Raw genomic sequence first — 25,987 nt, forward strand, 5'->3', positions numbered from 1 at the left:
CAGACATACTTTCCTTTTAGGAGGAGAAATTGTCAAGGCTTGAAAGCTGCTTGGAGGCAAGGGTGTGGGACAGTTTGAGAAGCTCCTGATGGCACATGCTCTCCAAACAGCTGTTCTTGGCTTTTAAACAAGGCAGTGTCCTTTTATGAGAGTTTACACACTGTAACTTAGAAAAAACATGATTCCCAGGAAATCAGCAGCAGTAAATGATGCCATGAGAGGTTGAGAAAACTATAGGTCCCGTTTTCAAAAATCCTCTTCTCTCTCTTCTTTTGGAAACTTGGAGCAGCGTTGAGAGTGTGCTGAATCATAAGAGTAGCACCGACGACAGTGAATTAATCGTCGCAAACATCGATTCAGTGCTTCCGGTGTGCTAGGCACGAGCTCCAAGCTTTCCGGGCACTGGTTCGCTTAATCTTCACCAGCTGCCCTGACAGTAGCTACTACTGTTCTTCGTACTTTACAGGTGAAGAATTTGAGGGCGACAGAAGGGCAGTGACACACACTTGGTCACACAGCTGGTAAATGGCAAAAAGGAGTCAAACCCAGGTCTGCCTGATTTCAGTGCTACCCGGGGCTCGTCAAGCGTGGGTTGGGAGGCGGGCATGGGCTCAAATGCTGCCTTTGCCGCTTAGTGCTCGGGTTGCCTTGGGCAAGTCACCAAAACTCAGAATCCATGTTTATCCAATGAGGCTAATATTACCTGTGTCCCAGGGCTGTTGTCAAAATGAACCCAGGTCCCCTCTGCCCCCTACAGAGACCCCTGTTACAGAGTGGACTTGCCAGAACATGCAGGAGAAGGGCAGGAGGTTGGCGTTGCGAGGGCACGGAGTTCCCGTCCCTTTGCAAATCTGCTTTTGTAATTCTTAATTTGGCCAACTCAGCCAGGGCTTCAGTTGAGGAATAATAATCATGCTGAACATTTATTTTTTGCCAGACTGTGCCAAGGGTGCTGTGTGCAAGATCTCCTTTCAACCCCACATAATCCTAAGAGGGAGGAACAATCATTATCCCCATTTGAGCAGTGAATAAACTGAGTACCAGAGAGATGAAGTAACTTGCCCAGGGCCGCACAGCTAGGAGGTAGCAGAACTCACATTAGCACCCAGATCTGTCTGGCTCCTGCACCTCTGCTCTAGTCCCCTATCCTATACCGCACACCTTTCTTTATTGCATTTAACAACCATTTCTCTGCTTACTCTGTGCCAGGAACTGTTCTGAACCCTTCAAATATTAACTTGTTTCATCCTCATAAAAACTTCATGAGGTAGGCGCTATTATCATCTCATTTTCATGGGTGGAGAAGACTAAAGCCCAGAGAAGTTCAGTAACTTGCCCAAGATCACACAGCCTTTCCAATTCCAAACCCACTTTTTCTTAAGTTTGCAAATGAAACCAATGTCGGGCACTGTAATATTTGGGGAGTGACAAGTTTGAGTTGCCCATAGACTTGGTGATGTGTACTCCCATGTCATAAAGTTGTGTTCTTTGCAAAAGGGTGAAGGAAACAGATAGTGGTTTTCAATCCTCAGCCTCGCCATAAAACAGCTTGGGGTGGATCATGGCCTCAGTGGGGATACCAAAAAGATGTCAGAAAGCAAGCCCTGTACTGGTTTAACCTCAGAGATTCGAGAGAACCTCCAAGCCATTTGTCTGCAGACAAAATAATTCTGCGTGAAATGCTCCCAACAGGCAGCCCTGGGCCAGGAGAAATGAGCTGGAGAAATACCCATTCCCTTTTTCCACGGGGATATGGTGGATACACCAGGCTGAACACTAAAGGTTAATTGCCCTGAGTAATATTGTAGCATTTAATCCTGGTGCCAGACGAACTGAGACAATATTGACCATGATTCAGCCAACATCAGAATGTAAACACAAATGAAAACCCAAGTCCTTAGGCAGAGGGAGTCCAAGCAGGAATCTGAATATCCAGAAAGAGCAACCAAGGCCGGGCAGTCCCCTCAGAACTTAAAATTGGGGGCCCATATGCCAGCGCTTTACTACCAGCAGTGTTGTGTGTGCTTGGCCTTTGCACATGTAGCTCTCTGTGCTAGAAGCACCTTTCTCCACCCCTCCAGACCCCTGACTTTCACCTGACCAGTGCCACGTTTCTGTTCAACTCTCATGTGTAAGATGCCTCCTTCAGGAAGGCTTTCTCCCCACCCGAGGCAGAGCTAGGGTGTCTCCTCCTCAGTCTCGTATTCTCCCTTTGTTGACTGCTGTTTGAACACTTTTTTTTTTTTTTTTCAGTTTATACACATGCATTTCTCCCTATTAGTCTGTGGCCCAGACAAATGTATACTTTTTGTGTCTTTGTATCCTCTTGTAATCTTCGCACTTACCACAAAGCCTGGCATGTGATAAGTGCTTAATAAATGTTGAAAGGAAAGAAGAATGGATGGATGCGTGGATGGGTGCATGGATGAACGGCTAGCTGGCTGAATGGATGGATGATGGCTGGATGGAAGGGTGGATGGCGGGGAAAGTGGATGGTTGGGTGTTTGGATGGACGGGTGAGTAGGTAAGTGGATGGATGGTTAAGGGGGTGACTGGATGGATGGATGAGTGGACAGATGGACCGATACCTCTAGGAGGCAGATGATGAAGGAATGACAAAAGCTTCCATCTTCTGGAATTCAAAGAAATCAAGTCTTCTCCAACTGTAATTGACCCATAGAATTCTGTAACTCCATTCCTGTGGAAGAAGACACAGGCCCCACTCCTCCTTTCTCAGAATGTAAGTTGTCTTATTTTTGGACACTTGTTCTCCTTCAAGATAGTCTTATTTGCTAATTGTAAGCAGATTTCACCTGGATAAAGATATAGTTCAATACGGGTCGCATCTATGATTGATCCTGAGAGCTGAAACCACAGCCGCCCTTGTTCCTAAGGAAAAAATGAACACTTCTAGGGGTTTTTCTATTCCAGCCCTCTGGCAGGGGAAGGCCACTGGAACACTACTGATTTCTTAACTTGTGAGGGCTATGGGGTTTGAGGGGGCAAAACTGTAGTGAAGTTGGTGGTTGATCTGAAGGGCAAGCAATCCCAACTATTACAAGTAATATGAGACCTGGGTTTGAATTTCAACTCACTTCTAGTTGTGAGAAAACCTGGCTAAATATAACTTCTCTAAGCCTCCTTTTCCTCATCTGTAAAACAGGCAGTAGGAATGATTGAAAAACAGTATGAAAGAATATCTCAAAGAGTTTTGTCGGGATTTGAAAAAAATAGCACAGTGTAGTGATTGGTCGGTCAATAATAGGTTGACATAGTAGCTGGTAGGTACAAGTAACCCAAGTGGTAATACAAATATTTTCAATTCAATTAATAAATGATTAATAGTACATTAGGATTTCACAAATTATGGAATACTTAACAGTGGTGATAGAGAAAAAAATTTACATTGTAAATAAAATGAGATTTAAATAGCATTAACTCACCAAGTAAGCAAGTGGCAAAGTTATTCCCTGTGAAACTTTCTTTCAGTTACGAATTACTGCTTTTAATTTGTCAAGGAGGAAATCTTAGTTTGATGCTGGAATTTCTTTAACATCTTTTAACAGAATGAGCAAGAGTCAGGTGTGGATCTTAGGCAGGTAACAGAATCTAGCTAGAATGTATGACCCTTCTTTATATTTGTTGCAAGTTTATTTTTTAATGTTACTTTTTAATTGTGGGAAGTAATATTGGTTTTCCTTTTATGGTAATCATGTCCAATTTTTTAAAAATGCATTAAATAAGATTGTGAGTCAATTTAAAAGAAATATATAAGTAATAGTTTAGGTGGCATAGGAGGTATGGCAAAAACCAAAAGTGAGTAAAGTTTGGAAAACCCTGCAGGAGGAGGGAGAAAATACAAATATGGCCATATGGATAATGTTTAAATCCACCTATGAAAAACTTGCCATCTTTTTTCCTAACCGTCTGTTTTAATCTGTCAGAGCAGTGTACATTATAGCTCCTAAGAGATGACTTTTCTCATTTTCTCAGCTCTAGCTCTTTAGAGAGGCTAAGATAACCCAGATGCCTAAACACTGCACGTGGTGAGTTGAGAAATCTCCTTCTCTCAAGGGAAGGAAAAACACTCACAAAGCTCAGCTTAAAGCTTCTGCCTAAATGCAAGAGGAAGATGGATGGACACCATTTGACAGCCTTGTTGGGATTCACAAACTCAGGTGTCTAACAGTTCAGAGAGACCCAGGGCATGTGATACACATGTTGGAATAAACTCTCCATCTAAAAAGAGCGTGATGCCTGGGCATTTTTCCACAGTTTTTTTAAAAAAAAATAATAGTTATGTTTTAGATGAAAAAATCATACCTGCTGCTTTAAACACACATGCTTTGCATATTAAGTATATGCAACTATATTTATATACATATAATATATAACATATTATACATTACATTAAATGCATTGCATTAAAATGTAGTATATCAAATTACATTAAATATGTGTCATATATGAAATATATGTCATTTCACTTTCACGCGGATACTTACACACGGAGACAACGGGGTCTCCTACTCTTCTTTTTCGTACTCTTGATAGAAACTTGCGCATAAGAAACAGTTCATGGTTCTTTTAAATTTACCCTAAGAAAAAATGGCAGCATGAGGGTGAGGATAAATGGCAAATGATGCTGGGACTCAGGGCCAGAGAAAGAGAGAGGGAGATGGAGGTCGGGGTAGGGGGAGAGGAGGGGACCAGGGTGAATTGAAACTTGAGCAAGGAACATGGCTCTTTAAAAGGTACAGCCGGGCTTCCCTGTACTGTAAGAGGGATTAAGAGTGGTTAAGAGTCCGCCTGCTAATTCAGGGGACACGGGTTCGAGCCCTGGTCTGGGAAGATCCCACATGCCGCGGAGCAACAAAGCCCGTATGCCACAACTACTGAGCCTGTGCTCTGGAGCCCGTGAGCCACAACTACTGAGACCACGTGCCACAACTACTGAAGCCCTTGTGCCTAGAAGCCGTGCTCCGCAACAAGAGAAGCCACTGCAATGAGAAGCCCGCACACCGCAACGAAGAGAAGCCCCCACTCGCCGCAACTAGAGAAAGCCCACGCACAGCAATGAAGACCCAACGCAGCCAAAAATAAATAAATAAATTTATTTTAAAATAAATAAATAAATAAATTTAAAAATAAATAAGTTTAAAAATAAATAAATTTATTTAAAAATAAATAAATAAATTTATAAATAAATAAATAAATTTATTTTAAAATAAATAAATAAATTTATTTAAAAATAAATAAATAACAGGTACAGCCAATGTCCAATCCCTGTCAACAGTGATGAGAGACTACTTCCTAGCCCTTTCCAAGTTAGAATTGTGAATTTTCATATGCAGTTCCCTGATTATTAAATTAATTCCTGCTTTTAAAAAACGCTCTTCCCTTTTACCCATTCCTCTGTTGATGGACACTTAGGTTGCTTCTATGTCCTGGCTATTGTAAACAGTGCTGCAATGAACATTGGGGTGCATGTATGTTTTCGAATTATGGTTTTCTCCAGATACATGCCCAGGAGTGGGATTGCTAGATCACACGGATAAAGAAGATGTGATGCATATCTACAATAGAATATTACTCAGCCATAAAATAAAAGAAATAATGCCATTTGCAGCAACATAGATGGACTGAGAGATTGTCATACTGAGTGAAGTAAGTCAGAGAAAGACAAATATATGATATCGCTTATATGTGGAATCTAAAAAAAAAAAAAAAAGGTACAAATGAACTTATCTACAAAACAGAAACAGAGTTATAGATGTAGAAAACAAACCTACGGTTACCAGGGGGTATAGGGGGAAGGATAAATTGGGAGATTGGGATTGACATATACACACTACTATATATAAAATAGATAACTAATAAGGACCTACTGTATAGCACAGGGAACTCTACTCTATACTCTGTAATGGCCTACATGGGAAAAGAATCTAAAAAAGAGTGGATATATGTATAACTGATTTACTTTGCTGTACATCTGAAACTAACACAACATTGTAAATCAACTATACTCCAATAAAAATTAAAAACAAAAAAACAACACTCTTCCCTCTGACAGCATCAGGGAAGATTAATCACTAAGATCATGGCCCTCATGGCACTTATTTCCACCTCTGCCTTGGTTGAGCAATGAAAGCTGATCAGGAAGGAGGCCGAGTCCTGGAAGATAAACGGAACTGGGTGTCAAGAGTCAATTGTTTTGGCAGTTGACAAAGAATAAGAACAAATGTCCAATAAACATGTGACAACATTTTCACCCTCATGTTCACTAAGGCGGGAAAAATTACGAGATGGAATACTGATGAGAGATCATCTTTTTTCACTAAGCAAACACAAAATAATTTTTTTAACTGTGAATGCCCAATTTTCACCTGGATACAAAGAATCTGTCCCTCTCACACACTGATTCATTGATTCATTCATCCGTGGAAAAACAGAATATAATCATGAGTGTTGGGAGACTCAGTCCCTGGCCTCACGGAAGGCCATTTAGTGGAGAGGAATTTGGCCATGTGTATCAGATGCCTTTAAAATATGACTATCCTTTGATCCCACACTTCAACATCTGGGAAATGCTTCTATGAGAAAAATCTAGGAAATGACTTCAATAATACTGCTGCAAGGATGTCCATCTCTGTCATGTGTATAATAGCGAAATATGTCAAACACTTAAATGTACAGCATGGCCAGTAGTTAATTCATCTGGGGCATGGCTACTCAAAGAAACTCCAAACCCTATTTTGAATGACATATTTGGCAGGGTATACAGTGATTTTTTAAAAAAAGATATCTTAGCTTCAAAACAGTATTTCGGAATCAGTAATGTTTCTGATATTGACATGGAATGAGAGAAATACCAAAAGAGAGTATTTCTCAGTGATAGGGTTATGGATTATTATTCCTTTTATGTGTTTGCTCCCTGCATATTTTATAATGAGCATCTATTCCTTCTGTAATGAGAAAAAAAAGGAGCAGTTTTTGAAGTTTTGTTCTCTAGAACCCTTTTAAACTGTTAAAAACTATTGAGGACCCCAGAGTGCTTTAATTTATGTGGATTAGAGCTACAGAAATTTGCCATATTAGAAATTAAAGTTAAGAATTTAAAAAATATTTATAAATTCATTTTTAAAAAAATAATAAACCCTTTCCACGTTAACAAAAATAACATTTTATGAAAAAGAACTCTTTTTCCAAAAGCTTCCAACAAAACTATTTGGTTTGTTCCAAAACTGAAAACAAAAGGCAAAAATAATGGTACAGTTTTTCATTTTTGCCAGTCTTTTTAATTTCTGCCATCCGAGAAGACAGCTGGATTCTCATACCTGCTCTACATTCAGTGTGTTTCCATATGTTGCTTTGGTTAAAGTATAGGAAGAAAATCCAGCCCCACACAGTTCCATAGTTGGACAAGGAAGAAGTATTTCAACAGCCTTTTCAAATAATTGTGGGTGGTGTGCTATGATGCCATGCCAAAACTTGACAAGGGATAGTTTCTTAAGGTTAGTTGTAGTGTGAAATCTGAAGCCATAAATGAACTTTTTATTGTCTGTATACCTGTGAGAGGGTGAGCGAGAGAAAAGCAAATAGCATCTTAGTGATATTATGAAGACTGTGTAACCTTGTGGACCACCTGAAAGGCTCCGAGACATCCACAGATTCCTGGACCACACTTTGAGAATCACCGTCATAACTTATCCACAAGAAAGTGTGTAGCTCCTACCAAATGTGAAATAGATAGCTAGTGGGAAGCAGCCTCATAGCACAGGGAGATCAGCTTGGTGCTTTGTGACCATCTACAGGGGTGGGATAGGGAGGGTGGGATAGGGAGGGTGGGATAGGGAGGGTGGGAGGGAGATGCAAGAGGGAGGAGATATGGGGATATATGTATACGTACAGCTGATTCACTTTGTTATAAAGCAGAAACTAACACACCATAGTAAAGCAATTATACTCCAATAAAGATGTTTTAAATTAATTAATTTTTTAAAAAAGTATGTAGCTCTAGGGCGTCATCCTAGGAGAGTTGGAATGATAGCTCCATTTGTTTGTTTGTTTGCATTTGTTTGAATAACCTTTTGAATTATTTTTTTCACTTTTTCCCACATGCATTTCAATTAAAAAAATCAACTTTCCTAAGGTCATTATCATAGATTGGTTCCGTGGGATGCAGACTCTGAGATGGAGATTTGCCTGTCGGGAGTTTATTGGGGTGTGCTCTTGTGAACCACTCCTGGGGGTGGGGGCGGGGCGGGGTAAAGAGGGAGAAGGGAAACACTGTCCATCCGACAGGGAGCTCTGGAGCTGAGCCCACCTTTCAGGGCTGTCCCCACTGAAGCAAGGTGACCAGGTCTTTATATGTATACCAACCAGTCATCGGATGCTGACTGCCCAGGGAAGGGCTGATCTGAGGCGGAGCAAGCTCCAGAGAGAGAAAGAGCCATCGACAGCCAGCCCTTCCAGAAGCTGGGACCGAGCACTCAGTCCTGGAGGGGGGTCTGGGCAGGCTTGCAGCCTCCCCTGCAGCCACATGGCTAGTTCAGTGCCAGAGCTGAGATTAAACCCTGTCCTTCCATTTGACTCTGGAGCCTCTGTAAAGAGACCCTCTGAACACTTTCCTCATGTAATGCAGGCTCTATCCATCCATCCATTGCGGATGACGACCAAAGCAGAAAATCCGAAGTTCATGGCGTAAGAAGAAAGGGTGGGATCTGCACATCACCCTGTCCTGCACGAGTACAGTTGGCCCTGGGCTCTCTGCTCCTCTCGCGGTGAGAATCTGATCCACTTGTCGTTTGCAAACATGATAAGCAGGTCCACGTGCGATTCGCTCTGGGCTCTTGAGGGATGGATTCTGGGAAAATGGAGGACTTTTCCCGAAGATTCACACACTTTCCCCATGGTGATGGGAATAAGCTAACTGACCAGAAAGGGGAAAGGAAACTGTAGAAATTATGCCTTGAAAGTGTCACCTGAGTCTGAAGTGCTACTATTAACAAAGTGAAATAATCGACGTAGGAATATCCACGGCCGTCTATAAGATTGGAGATGGGGGTACCCAGCTACAGGGGCTACAGATGCCTCTTACACCCACACGGCCGTAATGAATACAGTAACGGCCTGTGTCTCTCTGACACAGTAACCTTTTCTCTATTCTGGAAAAGGTTATGTCCCCACAGAAAGAAATCTCTAGTTGGCATCTGTGTCGTTGCTCATGTTTGCTGTAATGCAGAGGGAGACCTGAGGTGGTTTTCTGACACTCCTGCCCAGGAAACCCCGTCCACCTTTCTGAAAGCAGGAAAAGAAAACAAAACAAACCCTGCCTGCCCTCCAATCTATGTTTTCTGCCTCTTATTTCATTCACTGTGAGCAGGAAAACCCCACGAGAAATCACACAGGGAGGGAAAATTATTAGCACCTCATAATAACGTATTTCCAACTCTATTTGCAGAAGTATTTACAGATGCTTCTAATTTAAAACAGCTTTCTGACTGAAGTCTCTGAAGCAGAGTACATCGACAACAGTACGATATTTAGACAGTTTTATCCTATGTTCGTGGTAATGAAGTCTTGGAACAAGCTAAGAAGATGGGAGTCCTGTCCCCTTGCCATCCTCAAGAACAGGGGTTAGCAGGGAAGCCATTAATTCTAACGATTAGAAGAAAGAAACAAATGACTAAAATTGTGGGAATCTAACATGGTGTTTGATTTCCGGGCCAGTCCGTGTAGATTTGTACACCTTCTTGGCAGCCTCTCCGTAGCTGTGCGGGTCCTCCTACGGCCTTTATGTCCCTGTAGACTCTGAATAAGCATGTGGGTGCGGAGACCACTGCAAAGCTGGTGTTGGAGGCTGGTCTGCAAAATCAGTTGGGTTAGACGGTGTGAGCTCCCTTACCCCGTCCATGCTCAAAATCTAGTCCCCAAATCTAGACTAGGATCCATGAGGTCAAGATCTCCCTTCTCATCAGTGCTGTCATATAGAAGCTAATGTCGTCCCCTTCCTTCCAAACCCAGAACCATACTTTGTGCCAGGCAGTGTGTGAAGTATTTTCTCATTTGAAATAATCAAATTATCGCATTTGATTCCCACAAGTCAATGACTTGGGTGCTGCCAATATCCCCATTTAACAGACGATGAAACTGAAGCACAGAAAGGGCAATCTACCTTCTCAAGGTCACACGGCTAATCAGCTACTGAAGCCAGGATTCTTTTTTAGACTGCATGGCTCCAGAGCCTGAGTTTCTAATCAAGGCCGGGCCCTGGATTTAGCCTTTAACTGACTCCAGTGTCAGTCTGTAGTTTAATTTGCAGCAAGACATTTGTCTTCTCAGAACCTCTGTTTCCTCCTTACCCAAGTAGATACCTCTTATGTCATATGATTTTACTAAGGAGCACATCAGGTAATGTACAAGAAAGCGATCTGAAGAATGCCAAGTGAAGAGTGGACACATGTATTAGATTTAGTGTCTCAGCCAAAGCAGGGTGGGCATGCATGACCACACTGTGAAGTCTGGGTCATTCCCCACTCTGGGTCAGTGATCAAAAACATGGCAGAAATCAGCTCAGAGTGAGTGAGAGGCCTGCGGGTAGAAAGGAGGAGTGTCTGCAGTGCTGGCCGGAGGAGGCCTGGAACAGTTGCCAGGGAGACTTCAGATTTCAGATTTCCCGTGAATCTTCAGCAGAGGGCCCAGCTCCAGTCCAGATTCCAGGAAAGCAGTTTGATAACAGGAGCTGACAACTTCATGAGTTTGTAATATTTGAAGAGGGGTGGAGATGGTAAAGAAAGATTAAGAGGAGAACCAGGTCATGAGATGTGATGATGAACACCACCTAAAATATGCATGGCCAGGAGCAACTCCTGCCATGTGGACGGTCAGAAGTGAATTCTTCCACCAAGAAGTTTGTCGACTCACTGCTACCTCCAGCCAGGGCCCTGAGCTTGGTTTAACACTCTGTGGTCACCATCTTGAAATTATTAACAATTTTATCTTTGAACTCGTGTTGCGGAAGCAAAATTGGATGGGACAACCTATTAGAATGGTCAGACCAGAACACTGACAACATCAGATGCTGGTGAGGGGAATTCCCTTCCCGGGTGGCACAGTGGTTAAGAATCCGCCTGCCAATGCAGGGGACACGGGTTCAAGCCCTGGTCTGGGAAGATCCCACATGCCGCAGAGAAACTAAGCCCGTGCGCCACAACTACTGAGCCTGCGAGCCACAAATACTGAGCCCACGCACCACAACTTCTGAAGCCCATGCACCTAGATCCCGTGCTCTGCAACAAGAGAAGCCACCGCAGTGAGAAACCTGCGCTCAGCAACGAAGAGTAGCCCCTGCTCGCCGCAACTAGAGAAAGCCCGCACGCAGCAACGAAGACCCAACGCAACCAGAAAATAAAAATAAAAATGCTGATGAGGATGTAGAGCAACAGGAACTCTCATAGATCGCTCGTGGGAATGCAAAATGTTACGACCAGTTCGGAAGACAGTTTGGCAGTTTCTTAAGAAACTAAACATACTCATACCATGTGATCCAACAGTCATACTCCTTGGCATTTACCCAAAGGAATTGAAAACTTGTGTTCACACAAATACCTGCACATAGATGTTTATAGCAGCTTTATCCATAATTGCCAAAACTTGGAAGTCACCAAGAAGTCCTTCAGAAGGTGAATGGATAAATAAACTTGTATATCCAGACAATGGAATATTATCCAGCGCTAAAAAGAAATGAGCTAGCAAGCCATGAAAAGACATGGAAGAAACTTAAATACATATTTCTAAGTGAAAGAAGCCCATCTGAAAAGGCTATAAACTGTATGATCCCAACTATATGACATCCTGGAAAAAGGAAAACTATGGAGACATTAAAAAGATTAATGGTTTCCAGGGTTAGGGGGAAGGAAGGATGAATAGGCAGATCACAGAAGATCTTTTGGACAGGGACATTAGTCTGTATGATACTACAATGGCAGATACACGTCATTGTACATTTGTCCAAACCCATAGAATGTATAACATCAAGAGTGAACTGTAATCAAAACTGTGGATTTGGGGTAATTATGAAGTGTCAGTGTAGGTTCAATGAGTGTAACAAATGTATCACTTTGGTGTGGGATGCTGATAATGGGGGAGCCCTGCACATGTGGAAGCAGGTGGTATATGGGGAATTCCTATACCTTCCTCTCAATTTTGCTGTGAACCTAAAAAAATAGTCTTTAAAAAACATTTGATGGAAAAGGCGGCAGGTACGTGAGCAGAGGAAGTACAATACACACGTCCGCTGCTTGTTGCTGCCTGTTCACAGATAGCATTCGTGGTGCCCCACAGGAAGAGAATCCCAGTGGACCGTGATGGGTGGGTGTCTATAAAGTACAGTGTGTTGTAGCTACAGCCGAGTTTGTAGGGGCGCTGGCAGCCCTGAGAAGCCACAGTTTCCATTCAAATCAGAAATTGTCTCGAATGCAGAAAGAAGGCGATGCAGTCTAAGCAATATGAACAACAGAAGAACCCTATTACATGAGTTGTTACTCATGTTACCTCGCTGCCAATGTGCAAAAATGATGACTTAGAAAAGGAAAGATGGAGCAATCGGTAACTTCTTTTCCTTTCCACGCTTCCTTACTCCTCCATAAACTGAAAGTACACAGTGTTGGTAGAATGCATGAGTGTCTAGAAGCAATATCAAAACAGTGGAGTCAGTTTGTGTGGCATTTACTCTGCTTTAGTAAATAAACGAAATACGAGTTGTGTGATTTGGGAGATTCTGCACAGGAGTTCACTGCATTTAAAACCGATATTGCACAATAGAATATGAATGGTAGAACTCATGCTAATAACTTAAATTTTTAATTTTTCTTTCCTTAGAATGACTTAGAATAGCAAATAAAATACATAACATGTAGCGAGAGGCTGTGGAAGAAAGGAAAGCGCTTTCTATTTCAGGATGTCTGCCAGTACTATTTCCTGCTTTTAGAGCGAGGGGCTCAACATTTTCCTCTTGCACTGGGTCCTGCACATCACGTAACCAGCCCTGCCCACATTACCACTACTCAGTAACACTTGAGGAGATTCTAAGATACACCAGCCACAGTGCCAAGTGCCCTGCCTGAACGATGTTCCTTCGTGGCCCGAGTCACTCACGGCCCTAAACCTCATATAATTAATTCTTCTGTAAAACAAATGCCAAACTCCTAATCATGGCGTGGACGTAACTGAGATGGGTGGATGTGAAACGCTTTGCAAAGAGTAAAATGCCATCCACGGGGCACTTATTGTCACAAATAATGACGGGGGAGCCGGTCCCATCAGGAAGTGCTTGCCCAGCACCTCCTGGACGGTGGGGAGATGGTCACCCCGTTCTGCAGGGTGCTGAGAGTCGGGATACAGAAACCAGCACCAAATCAGCTCAAAGGCACTGGCAGCCAAGAGGGGCGGCAGAGACTGAGGGAGGGGGGAGGGCAAGCTGCTGGCTCCACTCAGCAGCTGGTCAGAGTCGACGTGTGAACCCAGGGTGGGGAGCCCAGGCCCTTGACCCCCAAGGCCAGCCTGCCTCCGTGCTTGTGTCTGCACCGTGTGCGCGCCTGACAGCTGCTTAGCAATTGGGTTTATTACCTTCCCGATTTAAAGGTACAGCGCTGAGCTGAACTTGAGGTTATAGACCTAATTATGGTGCATCCAGCTGTGAATTCAGTTTTTATTTCAGTAGTATTTTTGTCCCTTAAATGTGGCTTTCTGAAAGGGGCCTTCTCCAGCTCTCCCTGTTTCTCTGTCTTAGCAGCCTCGGCTTTTGTTTCATAATGAGGATCCTACTCTGTGACTCTATTTGTAGGACTCTGTGTGTAATTATAATGAGCCCAGGCAGGGTGGGGGCAGGGCCTCTTTTCCTCACCACTCTAAATGCAGGCCTATATATAGCCCGGTGCTCAACAAGTATTCATGGTGGGTGCTTGGATGTGCATATTAATGAATAAAGCCACAATAATTACTAGTTTGTATTTCTCCTGAATGTTTTCAAGAACACTGAATAATATAACTTATCCTGTTTCCCTTTTTGCAATGGCTATTAGGAGGCTCAAAGCCACATCTGTGAAGCCTTCATAGCAAGTTTGTAAATCCACATGCAGATTTATTTGTGGTCCTGGTCCCATTTGTTGTACCCACTCTTATTTTTCTATCTTCTTTTGTTATCTTTTTATTTATGCTCTCATACTGCATTGCATATGTCTTTCTAAGACATCTTAGTAAATATCCTTGCTGGAACTAAATAAAGTAAATAGCCTGTCTGGAATTTCTAGCCTGCAGAGAAAAAGAATGCCTTTTCCAATGCCATGCTCTGTCTCCAGAGCAATAAGCCACCCTTAGGTTACCTGCCTTCCAGTATCCAAAGCCCTTTGGGAGTGATGTTTATGTGACTGGGGGCGGTGCAGTGGGTGAGATGTTATTTCCTCCCGATTAGGTGGTTAGGTGGTGGCGGAGGGGGTGTTCCAGAAAGAATGAAGGTGAAAGGCAGACAGAACGGTAAAACCTTGCAGAACGTGTTTTCCCTGCTCTTCCCATGACCTGTGGTTACTGGGGAAGGGAATTAGCCACCCAGGTCAACCCGAGCAGTTGCGGCCGGTGAGGGCAACCAGACAGGATGCTTGTGGTGCCAGGGAGGCATTAGCACAAGAGAAATCAGGTGCTTGGGTTTTATTGGAGAGGTGAGGACAGCCCCTGAATCCAGGAAGAGAACCTGCTTGTATAGGGCAGTCGGGGAGAGGAGGGCTCCACCCAGACTTGTGTTTGCCCTGCTCTGTGTATTCAGCCAGCAGGCTCCGGACAAGGAAGCAAAGGGCAGGGAGCCGCCGGGCTCAGTTGACAGCCTGGCACTGGGCAGCACCAGCTGGAGACACGGCGCTCCAAGTAAGAGCAGCTCCAGGTGACACCAGAGGACAGAAGACACTCCCACCAGGGGCTCAGCAGGTAATTGCTTCCAGATCCTTTAAGCATGGCTGGAGGGTTTGTTGTTTGTGGCAGGCAGTGAAATGTAGAAGCCAGGGGTCAGAGAGGGTTGCGCTTGACCCCGGCTCTGCCACCGAGTCACTGTGTGGCGTTGGGTATGTGAGAGCCTCAGTTTCACCATCTGTGAAATGGACCCAAAGATAGCCTTACCTAAAAGGATACAAAGATTAAATGGCAATGTGGGCAGTGTCAAGTTCAAAGCAACAGAAATAGCTCCTATTTGCATGGAACAATTGAGCATCATTTCAAGTGTAAAACTTGGGGGAAAGTCAGCAGATGGAAGGGTATTCTATGTGATCTGGGGACCACCATCAGGACAGGAATCCCCCATAGTAAAGCCAACTTTGAGTCTGTGTCTCGGGGCATTGTCTAAGGAAGTAAAGGAGACAGGGAGAAGGACTACCCCAAGTGCCTTTTGTGAATCCTGTTCTTTACATAAATTGTCCTAGTTAACATTCAAGACTGCCACTTGAGGTAGGTGCTGATTCAAATCCCAGCAGCACAACTGCAGAAATTTGCATTGCCCTCAGAAGTTTTCCTGCTCTGAAGAGTCCTGGTGACGAGAGGGTGGGACCGGTCTCAGTCCTGCCGCTGCCTGGTTGCCGTGGGGCAGGTGACTTCACTCTCTGGGCTTCAGTTTCCTCAACTATAAGATGGGCATTATCATAGCACCGAGATCGAAGTGACAGCCATGAGAGCTGAGGGGACCAATGCATGGGAACACCTCCGCGCTTGACACGTCAGCTGTTATTTCTGTTGTTGTTATCGTCCTCGCCGTCTGATGATTAGGAAAATGAGGCTGGGGGAGGGGGTGGGTAGGAACTCCTTCTAGATCTCACAGAAAGGAAGTTGTGAAACTGGGATCCCATCAGGGCCAGGACTTCAGTGAGATGAGTGAGGCACTCACCTTGGGTGCAAAATTTAAGAGACACCAAAAAACTCAGTTTTCGAGATAAATTATATTTTAAGGCAATGGTTTAAAATTTAAAAATCAATGCCAAAACTCCACTATGAACAAAGTAGCAACATATTTAGTAAAGATAGGATCAGTCCCAGCACTAATTTTGGTTTTTTAAAATATTGTGATGAAATATATTATTTATCTTGATGGCTGAGTTTTCTGGTGCCCCCTTAAATTTTACACCAGGGGGCACCTGGCCCCATCCTCATGGCACTCTGCTCCGATTGCGCTGCCTTAGATGCCTAGGGTGTATAGATCCTTCCTTTCTCCCTAAATAAAAGCCAAGAGAGGGCTGTGCTAATGTAGTTTTCAATTTAAGGGGTCCCAAATCATGGTGGATGTTTTTTCCAAAGGGTTCTGAAACTTGGGAAGGGTTGTCTTTTTAGGAGAAAGGCATGTGCTTCAGGAGAGTAATGGGCCTGGAAAAGCCCATCCTGGCTCGTTTCCAGTCATGGGGATGCACGGGGAGAGGGTTGGAAAAGACCTGGGAGGGCTGCTCTCGGCTGCCGCTCCCACAGGCCTGCCCGAGCTGCTGGCGGGTTAAACATTTGTGGAGTGTCACCTTGTCAGCAGCTTCTTTTGCCGCCCAGACCTGGGCCTGGAAGCGGTTAAGGATCTGAGTGCCTGAGTCATGTGGAACCAGGTTCAACCTTAGCTCTGCCTCTCCAGAGCTTTCCTTCTGATCAGGATTACTTTACTCTCCTTTATCCATTTAAACAGCAAAGGTGAACTGAGGGCTCACTCTGTGCAAGCAGGACAAGCAAGGTACCTGCCCTCATGGAGTGTATATTCTAGGGATGAAGGGCTTGCATCACTAAGCCTCAGTTACTTTATCTGTATAATGGGGGAATAATGTGGGCTGCTGAAAGAGAAAATGGAGACAATGTAAATAAAGTGCCTGGCCCCAGGCACCTTGGGGGCAAAATGCAGGGAGGCACTCACTCTTAGGTGCCCATCTGCACCTGCCCAACCTTGAGGAGGAAGCCTCCTTGCATTTTGCACCCAGACGCCTCTCCTGCCCCACCCCACTCCTGGCCCTGCCCGGCTCACGGTAAGCCTGCAGTTAATGTTACCTGCTATCTTTATTAGCTTAAAAATGGTTGGTGCAACGCTCAGAATAAGATACTGAGCTCTGACCCTTCTAGGAACAACAATGCGTAAATGGATGCAAGCACAATGGAGTGTTCCAGTAGCAGGACATCAGTTGCCAAGCGTTCCTAAAACACTCAGTGCCATTTCGATAAAGAAGCCCCTTCCCCTGGGCCCACATGGGCCCGTGCCAGGGCGCAGGGCACAGGACTTGGGGAGCACAGAGACGGATGGATTTCAGTCCTCATGTGCTCCCTCGTGCAGGTGGCAGTCTGCACCACTGCACACTGTAGCCCATGTTCCCAGCACGGTGCTGGGGACCATGGGGAGATGCAGGACCATGGGACCTGGCAGAGCAGGTCTGTTCTCTTTACGCATCTTGACCCTGCCTTTGGAGTTGGGGGGCAGAGGGCTTCTGCTGGGTGTGCCAGCCTGGCCATGTTGACACCACCCTCAATGGGTGGTGAGAAGGGCCACAGTTAGCCTGCATTCCATTGCCTTGATCAAAGGTGTTTCTGTTTACTTGGTGACTAATTCTGTCACCATTCCACCATTCGAGGACCTCCTCCTTCCATTTGACAGTCATTTAGCTGCCGGTTGGTAAGGCAGCTTCAGAAATGCTCTTTCTCCAGGGCAGGTTATACCATAGTTGGTGTTTGATCTGTTCCCAGGAGGACGGCATACTGTTAACCTGTAACTAAAATGAGGAGATGCTGGCGGTGGTGGGAGGGCTAGGAGGAGATAAAAGTGAAGGTGTTTAAAAGAACAAACTTGCAACGAGTCGTAAATAAGCCATAGAGATCTAGTACACAGTATAATGAGTATAGACAGTAATACTGCTTTACAATTGTGTAATGTGCTAAATATCACTACATCGGCAGTTACATTACAATATATAAATGTATCAAAGTAACACGTGTTGCACCTTAAACTTACACAATGTTACACATCAAATTTATTCAATTAAAAATCTTTTAAATTAATTAATTGATTAAATTAAATGAAGCCACATGAACACAAATCACTGGAGTAAATGAGGAGGGATTCAAAGGAAACTTCCAGAATGGCCAATTTACTTGCGGATCAGACCACAGAGCTAATGGGATCATAACATTAATATGAGAAATAAGTAGTAAAAACTAACATTTTCTCATCTGACTACTGCCAAGCCCTTGGGCTAAATCTTTCCAAAGATTATTGATGACTTTTCAATTTTTTATTCCTCACTTTAGATCTGGCTACATTCCTTGACTAGTTATGATTTTAATTTCTCACTGCAAAAACACATATGCAATAAATATTTAATATTCTTTGTTGTATTAATAAATAAAATATAGCATAACTTATATGGCAGAGGAGACAGCAAAGGTAAGAAAGTTAAGAGTTTGAACTCTGGAACCAGGCTGCCAAGGGTTAAGTCCTGATGCTCCCTCTTACTAGCTGATCATCTGTATTGGTCAGCTCAGGCTGCATAACAAAAATACCATAGACTGGGTGGCTTAAACAACACATATTTATTTTCTTACAATTCTGGAGGCTGGGAAGTCCAAGGTCAAGATCCTAACCAATTCTGATTTTGGTGAAAGTTCTCTTCCTGGCTTGCAGTCCTCACACCTCTGTCCTCTTGCTGCGTCCTCACGTGGGAGAGAGAGAGCAAGCTCTTGGGTGTCTCCTCTTATAAGGACGCTAATCCTAGAGGATTCGGGACCCACGCTTATAACTTCCTCTAATCTATCTCTAAATACAGTCACATTGGGCTAGGGTTTCCACATGTGAATCTGGAGGGGGATGTAATTCAGTTCATAGCATGATCTTAGGCAAGGAATTTAGGGTCCCTGGGCTTAGGTTCTGTATCTGTAAAATGGGGACCATAAGAATATCTGCCTCATGAGGTTCTTAGGAGGATGTAATGAGTTAATACAGAAAAGCATTTAGAGCAATACCCAGCATAGAGAAGGCACTGTAGAAATAGTAGGTATTATTGTTTTTAAAGTATGGCACACTTTATTTACCATTTATAATAATAGCTAATCTTTATTCCTCAACTGCTGTGCACCAGCCAATGGGCTAAACCCTGCATGAACTGCTTTCTTTTCAGCTCAGCCTCCACATAGTGACATTGGGGCCAGATCACTCTCTGTTGTGGTGCTGTCCTGTGCATTGTAGGATGTTTAGCAGCATCTCTGGTCTCTACCCACTGAATGCCAGTAGCAGCCTCCCATCTTGACTCATGACCATCAAAAATGTCTCCAGACATTTCCAGATGTCCCCTGGGGGGCCCCCAGTTTGAGAAACACTGCTCTTGAATCACTGTGAGAAACAGAAGCATATTTCTAAGGAGAACATTTTAATATAATAATGTAACTCATCAAGAAATATGACAAGATCTGAAATCTGAAATGTAAATATATAGTCCTGGATAATTGGGACCAAATGCCCCAGACATTATATAATTTAATATACTAGCTCTGTGCTTGCTACGTGCCTACCTCATTTAACCTTCCCCACACACTGCTGGGATGTATAAAGATTGTTGGGTAAGTGTCACAACCTTCCTGCGCCTCAGTTTCTCATAAAAAAATGAGAAAATATCGAAAAAGACAAAAATGCTAATTTAGAAAGATACATGCCCTCCAATGTTCATAGCAGCATTATTTACAATTGCCAAAGCATGGACACAACCTAAGTGTCCATCAACAGATGGATAAAGAAGTTGTGATACACACACACACACACACACACACACACACACACATATATATTTATATACAATGGAATACTACTCAGTCATAAAAAAGAATGAAATTTTGCCATTTATAGCAACATGGATGGACTTGGAGAACATTTTGCTAAGTGAAATAAATCAGACAGAGAAAGGCAAATACTGTATGATATCACTTATAAGTGGAATCTAAAAAATACAACCAGCCAGTGACTAAAACAAAAAAACAAGCAGACTCACAGAGAGAGAGAACAAACGGATTGTTACCAGTAGGGAGAGGGAAGGGGGGAGGGGCAATATAGTGGTAAGGGGAAAGGGTTATTATGGGATTATATGAAACCATGTGTGTGAAACTTTTGAAAATTGTAAAGCACTATAAAATTTAAAGACTCTTTCATTCCATTAAAAAATAAAATAAAATTGAGAAAATAGCACCTAACCCAGAGGGTGGTTGCAAAAGGGCCAAGGGAAGTCAATACACACAAATCAGAAGTGCTCGGCACGTAGGAAACACTCAGAACATGCTCATTGTTGTCATCATTACGAATGCTGTCATTTTCCACAAGAAAAATGCATTGAAAGGGCCCAGTGCTTTTCCCAAAGCCTCACAGTCGTGGGGTTTACAGAGGCATGTGTCACTCCAGAGCTCTTTTTCATGGGGGGAAGAGTGGGTGCCCAGAAACGGAGGAGAGTGATGGCTCCCTGCTCAGGCTGCCCTTCTATCCACCTCCCGCGGGGCACGTGCCCCTCACTTCTCAACAACCAATCAGGAGGTTAGGCTGTCCAGGAGCAAGTGTGCCCTGCACCCCTTTTCTCAGGGAACGAAAGCCGGAGACCCAGGAGGTTTCTCTTGATTTGCAGGCTGACAAAACAGAGGGCTCAAAAAGGAGTGCGGGACTTCCCTGGTGGTCCAGTGGTTAAGACTCCACACTTCCATTGCAGGGCGTGCAGGTTCCATCCCTGGTCGGGGAACTAAGATACCACATGCCACATGGGCGGTGCAGCCAAGAAAAAAAAAAGAAGTGCTTTGAAAGGGTTGTGAATGTTTTCAGATGCCCAGGCTGATTGTGATTTGTGGGACCTGAAAGCCAGTGCCCTTCCTCCGTCTGAGAATCCCGAGCCTGGTTCTGGGTACCAGGGTAGTCAGCATTTGGAAGGGTCCCTGGCCTGGGGGATGCTCACTTCCCCAAAATATCCAAAACAGCACCTCTTGGCCTCAGCTGTCATGGAAGTCAGCCAGAGATCTTGACAATATTCCGATGCCCGGGCCCCACCCCGGGGAGTCTGATGGAATGGGTCTGGCTGGGGCCCCGGCACGGGCATTTAAATCTCCAGCGGTGATTCTAATGTGTAACCCAGTTTGAAGACTGGCCTCAAGGACACAGTCAGGAAGTGGAGAAGTAAAGGGACTTTCTCATCTGAATGAGCCCCAGCCAAAGACTTACCCCATGTTCTCCAAATGCTGGGCCCTCAAACATGAGTCCAATTTCAAAAACAAACCCCTCTGCCATATGGAGGCTTGTGTTTAATGTCAGATAAGGTCATAAGAACAAAACAACTCACACCATCGGTTCATGAAAGAAGGGGCATTTTGACATCACCTTCAAACTTTTTTTTTTTTTTCAAAATAAAACCTAGCTCTTTCAAAGAATATGTTTTTCTTGATGAAAAAACTTGTCTTCTGATTTATGTTTCTCCTTTGTTGGAGACTGGAGAAAACTTCATCACAGACAGGAATTGTCGGCTGGACCACCTGGAGCCTCGGTTTTACCATCTGCTAAATGGGGATAAAAAGGGTCCTTGCCTCACAGAGTCCCCGACCTGGCTTCCAGGGTGATCAGCTTATCCTGGTTTGCTCAGGACTTTCCTAGCTTTAACAGGAAAGTCCTGCATCCCAGAATGCCCTCATTCCCGGGACAACCTGGATGATGTTCCCCATCATGGTGTTTCCACTTACGTACCTGATCGTGAGAATCACCTGTGTGCATTTGCTAAAAATACAGATCCGGGGTCCCAACCTGACTTTTTGGTGAGACGATCAGGGGAATCAGAAGTGCTGCAAAGTTCTTTAGTTGATTATATCAGACAACTGGGGGAAAATGACTGAAAATATCAGTGACGATCATGGTGATACTTCTAATCATGAAGAACACCTTCAGGGTACTCACTGCGTGCCAGACCCTGTTCGGGGCACCTTCCACGTATTAACGCCTTTAACTCCCATGAAACTCTTAAGTGTGTGCCCTTATTATCCCCATTTTACAGAAGAGGAAACTGAGGCCCAGTGAGGCTCAGTAACTGGCTCAGGGTCACTCATTCAGTATGTAGCCGAGCAGGGATTCTCAACCTGGTGGTTTGTCTCTAGAGCCCACATTTTTATCCTGCTGCAGTGCTCTCCACCTAGAATTCTTAGCACTGGGCTGGCACGTCATAAGGCAGATGTGATCATCATTATTGTCTTATTAGTTGTACTATCTTTGGGGCTACAGGACTTGCCACTGTCTTGCCAACTTTATCGGAAGGTTTAACTGCTAAACGTAAAACCGTTTCCTTTGACCTCCCCAGACATTTTGACCTTGCCCTGGAGGCTGAATGTTCATTTCTGCCGATACTGACGTTGACCAATAGGTGGCAGTAACCGTTTGTTTTTGTCTCGTGGAAATCCGGCTCCTCGCAAAATTTGAAGGAAGGGCAGGAGCAATTTCACAACACATATGTTGTAACTGCTGGTGGAAAGCAATGTTATCTGAGTCCAAGTTGTCCCTGCAAAAGACGTGCAAATGGATTTTCCTTTTTTCGGTCCATTTGGCCTTGAATCTGCCAAGAGGCTCCTTAAAAGTGCAACGACTGGGGTAATGGAACCTGAACTCTGTGGGTTGAAAAAATTTCTCTCCTGCTTGCGCACATGACACCTCTCCCAGTCCAAAGATTTTTTCATAACCTCAAACATTTTTATTGAAGGTAGCCCCCAAATTGGACTAAATTTAAATTGAATACCAGGAACTTTGAAAGTTTGTAAATCTATTGGTAAATAATTTTTAATTTTATAAAACCTGGATGATGGAGATGTCATCTAGTGTGTGTCCATTTTTGCAAGTGGCCTTGGTCGAGGAATTTAACCTACAAAGCTCAGTTTTCTCATCTGTAAAATTGGAATGATGATACCACTGCCTTGTTGATTTGCTATAAGGAATAAATTCATTTACAGCAAGTAAAGCTCTTAGAACAGTTTTTCAGCACATGGTAAGCACTCACCAAATTTGTTGTTATTATTACTATCTTATCATTACTATGGTTGTTAGAGTGTTGTTGTCATTATTTTTATACACAGTGGGTTCAAATCCTGGTCAGTCTCAATTTGGGCAACACTTAACCTCTCAGCTGCTTCAATCTCCTTATTTGCAAAATGGGTATATGTTACCCAGGGTGATCTTGAGCAGAAGTGATAAACTTTGTAGAAAGGGCCAGACAGTAAATATCTTAAGCTTTGCAGGCCATATGGTCTCTGTTGCAACTACTCAACTCTGCCTCAGTACGTGAAAGCAGACGTACGTAGACTATACATAAATGAATGGGCATGGACGTCTTCCAATAAAATTTTATTTATGGATACCAAAATTTGAATTTCATATAATTTTCATGTGTCACAATCTATGATTCTTCTGATTTTTTTTCCAACCACTTATAAATGTAAAACCCATTCTTAGCTCACTGGCCATGCTAAAACAGGCAGCAGGCTGGATTTGTCCCCCAGCTGTCATTTCCTGACCCTGGCCTTGAATATTCAATATTATATTCATAAAGTCCCATTTATAGATGAAGTGATGGCCTATTATAAGTATGTATATCTTGGATTTTATAAATAGAAAATATTGCAACATAACTAGTGTCCTGTATGTTTTAGCACTGCTCAGCTTGATTACATGTTGTAATTAGTAAACATATATAATCCCCAGATTCTGATATCTACCAGGTTCCCCCAAGAAAGCCCTTTTCTGGCCTCCCCAGTTTCTGATTACTTGAGTCTATTACCAGGGCATAAAAACTCATACCATGGGCCAGAGGCCCATGGGAATCCTTGGAGAGGCACTGGCTGCTTTCAGCCAGAAAGCAAAAGCCCTGGCTGTTATTCTGAGAGCCATCAGGGCAGATGAGCCAGCAGCCAGGTCTTTGGAGACGCACGCTATGCTGGAATCGTCTATGTGCGTGGAAAAGAAGCTTTTAGGTAGTAAGGAAGCTTGGAGTGGCTGAAAGAGTCCCACTTCTGGAACCAGACATACTTTGGGTCAAATCCTCACTCGGCCATTTTCTGGATGTGTCCTGGGTGAGTTTGGGAGACTCAATTCCCTCCTTTCCAAGGGGAGGTAATAATATGTGGAATATTCCAGTGGTTGGGAGCACAGGCAGCCGGTGTTCGAATCTAGCCTCTGCCATCTTTAACAGGCTGACCTTTGGAAAGTAATTTACCTCCTTGTGACTCAGCTTCCTCTCAGCTAGAGGGACACGATGGCAACACCTCTTTCACACGGGTGTGTAGGGCTACGTGAGACGGTACAGGAAACGCTCTTGGAAAGCAGTGCTTGGAACTGAGAACATGCTAAATTATTGTTAACTATTATCGTCATTGTTCTAACAAGGCTCTTGAGAGGTTTAGTGATAATGTGGGTAAGTGTCTAGTTCAGCGCCTGCCGGGTGAGGGGTTGTTATGAATGATTATTCCCTCCACTCAACTAATAAGTAATAATTTAGCACCTGATCAATGCAAATGCAGTGCTGAGAATAGGAGATATAACAGTGGGTAAAGACAGACAGTCCCTGCCCTCGTGGTGCTTACAGTTTATTGGGGAAGGGAGACAGAAGTTAAATACTCTGTTTTGCCCTCCAAGTCTAGATCAATTGTTACTTCATTCCAGAACCATCCTATTCAGTGCTGCCACCTCTTGCCCTCTGCTGTGGCCCCCCTCTTGTTATGTTACCAATTTCCTTTTTATTCATAGCACTGAACCCTATGTGTTTTGATAACACATTAACATATATATTGCTTCTTAAGAGCCACACATTATTCTAACCACTTTAAAGCATTAACTCATTGTGTCCTTGTAGCAGTCCTGTAAGACACAGAGAGGCTAATCAACTCATCCAAGGACACACAGCAGTGAGGGGCAGGGAGAGGGTTCAAGCCCAGGTTCTCTTGCTCCCGGTCTGTGCTCATACCCACTGCACCATGCTGCCTTGAACTATCGAAAACGGCCTAATTTGTGGATTTATTGTCTATTTGTTTATTGTCTGTCCACCCAACAGATTTCAACTCCATGAATTCGGGGGCCTCATCCATTTAATTCACAGCTGTAACTCTAGTGTCTGGCACAGCGTAAGGTACAGAGCTGGTACTCACTATATATTTGTTAAATCAATAAATGGATGAAAATATAGCCAAATAAACATATAATTACATGTAGTGCTAAGTGCTATGAAAAAAAAATGCCAGGCCTATGAGAGGTTTTAACAGGGGACTAAATTTAATTTGAGGATCAGAGAATACTAAAAATTATTAGTATTATTTTAACTGTCCCCATTCTAAACTCTCCTTGATATAATAGTTGTGACTGGCTAAGAAAGAAGAAAATGTTATTTACACGGAATATCATTTTTGAGATGATAATATTCTCCCACCAATGAAATGCAGTTGAAAACTGGGGCTGCATTTGACTTTAATTCTGTTGAATTTATGAGCCCAGAATCTCCCCTCATTCCCCAAAATAAACATAAGCAATTGGTCAACCTGGGGCTTGTGATAATATACCCACAGTAACTTGGCAGTCTCTGTGCCTTAGTTTTATAGGCAGGAGTGAGATTTCTACTGGTCTTGGGTTTTCATTTTTCTCTGTGTCTCTCTTTTTCTCTGTTGCAGGAACAATGGGTAACCAAATGAGTGTTCCCCAAAGAGTCGAGGACCAAGAGAATGACTCGGAAGCAGACACTCACAAGGTAGTGTAGTTATGGTCACTGGGTCATTAGCTACTAGTTGGGAGAGTCGGGGGTGACGGCAGAATAAACGGCCTGCCCAGGGCTCTCATCACAGAGGCGTGATTAATGCTGCTGCTTTTCCCAGGGGTTGTGCAGTTGTATTCAAACCTCCAGAACCCATCAAGGAGCTTGTTGAAAGTGCAGGCCCTTAGGCCCCGCTCAAGGCCTGC

At 43.7% G+C, this 25,987-nt stretch overlaps 1 protein-coding gene across 12 annotated transcripts in view; it reads left to right on the forward strand.

Moving 5' to 3' along the window:
- Positions 1-12,387: 12,387 nt before the first annotated feature.
- The window catches only part of BCAS1 (brain enriched myelin associated protein 1), a 109,802-nt gene continuing 96,202 nt past the window's right edge, over positions 12,388-25,987 (forward strand). For 5 of the 12 annotated variants that reach the window (XM_082362715.1, XM_082362720.1, XM_082362722.1 and 2 more), the window contains exons 1-2: positions 12,389-14,979; positions 25,702-25,778. In XM_082362715.1, the coding sequence (XP_082218841.1) occupies positions 25,707-25,778 (72 nt within the window). In that variant the 5' untranslated portion in view covers positions 12,389-14,979; positions 25,702-25,706. Of the gene's footprint in view, positions 14,980-25,701; positions 25,779-25,987 lie in introns of all 12 variants that reach the window. The other 7 variants (XM_082362719.1, XM_082362725.1, XM_082362724.1 and 4 more) reach the window with 3 other exon arrangements.

Source organism: Balaenoptera borealis, assembly GCF_965194805.1.
Source record: "Balaenoptera borealis genome assembly, chromosome: 16".
NCBI lineage: Eukaryota > Metazoa > Chordata > Mammalia > Artiodactyla > Balaenopteridae > Balaenoptera > Balaenoptera borealis.